Genomic DNA, 2,482 nt, shown 5'->3' with positions numbered 1-2,482 from the left:
TTGCAATGTTACCTGAAGTCTTTCCATGCGTGAATATAGTTGTACACAATGTAGTTGCACTATGTAGTTTGCCTGTATCTTGTGTGGTTGTATTTCTGCACTTGAATCTATTCTTATGCTTACTGTGCCTGATAGGAGTTACTGTACTGTGGCAATTTCTGCCTGTTCTGTTCTTGCTCTCTTTCTTACTTTCTGAATCATGATGTCCATCATGTAGAGTGTTCATACGAACTGGTTTGACGTTCATAGGTGGTGTATCTGAATTTATATTGCTTCTCACAATCCAAGTGTACATAAATCCTTGTTCTGCCAAAATGAGGTGACTATATGTGTGCTTCTGTACCTGTAGCACTTTCTTGACGTCTGTACCTTTACCAATAGTGCAAGGTAAGTCCTTCTCTACCTTTTCTGCCTTTAAGCTATGCATATTTCGTAGGAAACGAAGTGGTATTTCGTTGACAGCCTGGGGAGTCTTGACACAACTCTCAATTCTGGGGGTCATTGCCCAATGTTCCAATGCTCGAATAAATTCAATCTCTTCGAATTTGGCTCTCTGTACCATGGATTCAATCTCACTGTGATCTCTCAATGCTATCTGATCATTGTTCCTAGTGCCTAAAGCTCTGTGCTTGTTTGCTTTTGCTTTCTTCCTATGATTTAAGGAATTCTTGCCTGGATCTTTCTTTCTGGTCAAATTTCTGAGCCATTCTTCAGGTTTACTTTGCAATTCTGTTAGCAAATACTGATTTCCTGTAGTGAGCTTCTTGTCTAAGCTTGTTGCTGAATGTTTGGCATCATTTCCTTTGCTTTCCTGCAACGTTCTGTGTTTCTTTGGTACGTTCCAATGGGCTTCACCTTTGTTTGTTGTAGGAGTTTCCTTCTCCTTCTCCTGATACATTCTATCAAATCTATGTGTTTTCTTGTTCAAGTCGTTAATGTCTATCTTGCAATGGAAGGGACTAACTAGTTTACTAGTATATATTGATGTATCTAGTCTATTTGTACCTTTGAACATTCTCTTTGCCTGCTGGAATGAATCCTCTCAATGCAGGGTAATGTCACAATGCCTGAATCCTTGTTGGCAAACTGATTTCTCAGTGTTTGCCTCTATTAATTGATTGACTGAATCCTCGAAGCCAATCACCTGTTCTCTGTGAACTCAATTGCTAAAAAGCTTGATAGCAATCGCCTGAGTGCTGCTGCTAGCTAAATATATTTGTTCTCTGTGAACTCAACTGACTGAACCATCAATGTCAATCGCCTGTACTCGACTGCTCGAATCCTTGATGCTAGTCCTCTGAGTACCAATGCTAGCTATTCTTATGATGAGTGGACTTCCTATGATGTGCTTCTGTCTAACTATATGTGCTTTTGCAGTACTCATTACCTGTCTTTCTTGTATGCTAAGTAAAGTCGAAAGCCTTCTGCCTCTGATAGGTAAGGTCTTATATCTCATGATCAGGTCTTCAGGATGCCTCCAATCTTCTGTGATCAAGGTCTTACCTCCTGGTGATGTGAGGAGTTCTTTTGGACTAGGGCGCCATTCCAAAATCACTGTTAGATGCTCTCTGGCAACATACTTGCTCTTGTCAGTCAATACCAATGGATCCTTTTCGTCCTGGTATGCAAGCTTGCTTGTGTCTTTCTTGTCTCTTGTACGTACTAATTGTTCACTTGCATGATTGCTCGATTCCTCAACTGTGATCTGATGGTTCTTTCCTGAGACTTTGCTGGCAAAAAGCTTAATGCTGGTCTCATCCTGGGTGTGGTTTGCATGCATTTCACCCTTTGCACTACCTATATGTGTGCTCATTTGCTCAGTCTCTGTTCTATGTACTGCTATGCAAATGTAACTATGGTATTTCAGTAGTAATTGGTCTTCAGGTTGCATCCAGCCTCTAAGAGACAATGTCTTACGTCCTGGTAGATCATTAGCGTGCCACTGGCCTGTAATAGACATGGACTTATCACTGGATTGTGATTGGTTTTGCCTTAAGCCCATAAGGGACAAGGACTTGTGCTTTGGGACAATGGTAAGGACTTTGTTAGACGAATATGAGCTTACTGGAACAATGAGGTCACCTTTCAGCATCGAAATCACTGTCTTGAGGTAGGAAGTAGTGCCTAGGTAGTTTAAATGTCCAGCATTTGTGTTAGCACTACTCACTATGTTCTCTAAACCTGGATATGTGTGCTCAGTGTCTTCAACGTCGTCCTTGGGAAGGTCCTCGTGATGTCTAGGACATTGAACCGTATCAATAGGGGTTTTTGTTGCGATCAGGAAGCGTTTTGCTATGCTCCAGATCATTTTCGCTCACTGGGGGCCAACCAGTAAGTAGTCGCTGTCTCTCTCTACAAATCTCTTTCAAAACTCACTTGCTCTTCGCGCCAGGCAATGAGACAATGCCAAGGGTTGATCAGACCCTAGACAACACTCACGACCCAGCAGGATCGATGGGGATTGATTTATACAGTCAAAAAT

The 2,482-nt window shown here is 41.8% G+C and overlaps 1 protein-coding gene across 1 annotated transcript; it reads right to left on the bottom strand.

Moving 5' to 3' along the window:
- Positions 1–1,403: 1,403 nt before the first annotated feature.
- On the bottom strand, positions 1,404–2,308 carry FOMMEDRAFT_151695 (uncharacterized protein; the record flags this gene model as incomplete). The annotated part of the gene is made up of 4 exons (XM_007262633.1): positions 1,404–1,444; positions 1,504–1,797; positions 1,918–2,104; positions 2,168–2,308. The coding sequence occupies 4 exons, from the start codon at positions 2,306–2,308 to the stop codon at positions 1,404–1,406; spliced, it is 663 nt and encodes a 220-aa protein (XP_007262695.1).
- Between the last annotated feature and the right edge of the window lie 174 nt (positions 2,309–2,482).

This window comes from Fomitiporia mediterranea (assembly GCF_000271605.1).
Source record: "Fomitiporia mediterranea MF3/22 unplaced genomic scaffold FOMMEscaffold_2, whole genome shotgun sequence".
Lineage (NCBI taxonomy): Eukaryota > Fungi > Basidiomycota > Agaricomycetes > Hymenochaetales > Hymenochaetaceae > Fomitiporia > Fomitiporia mediterranea.
Note: the sequence above shows the minus strand (reverse complement) of the source record. Positions and strands in the feature narration are given on the sequence as shown.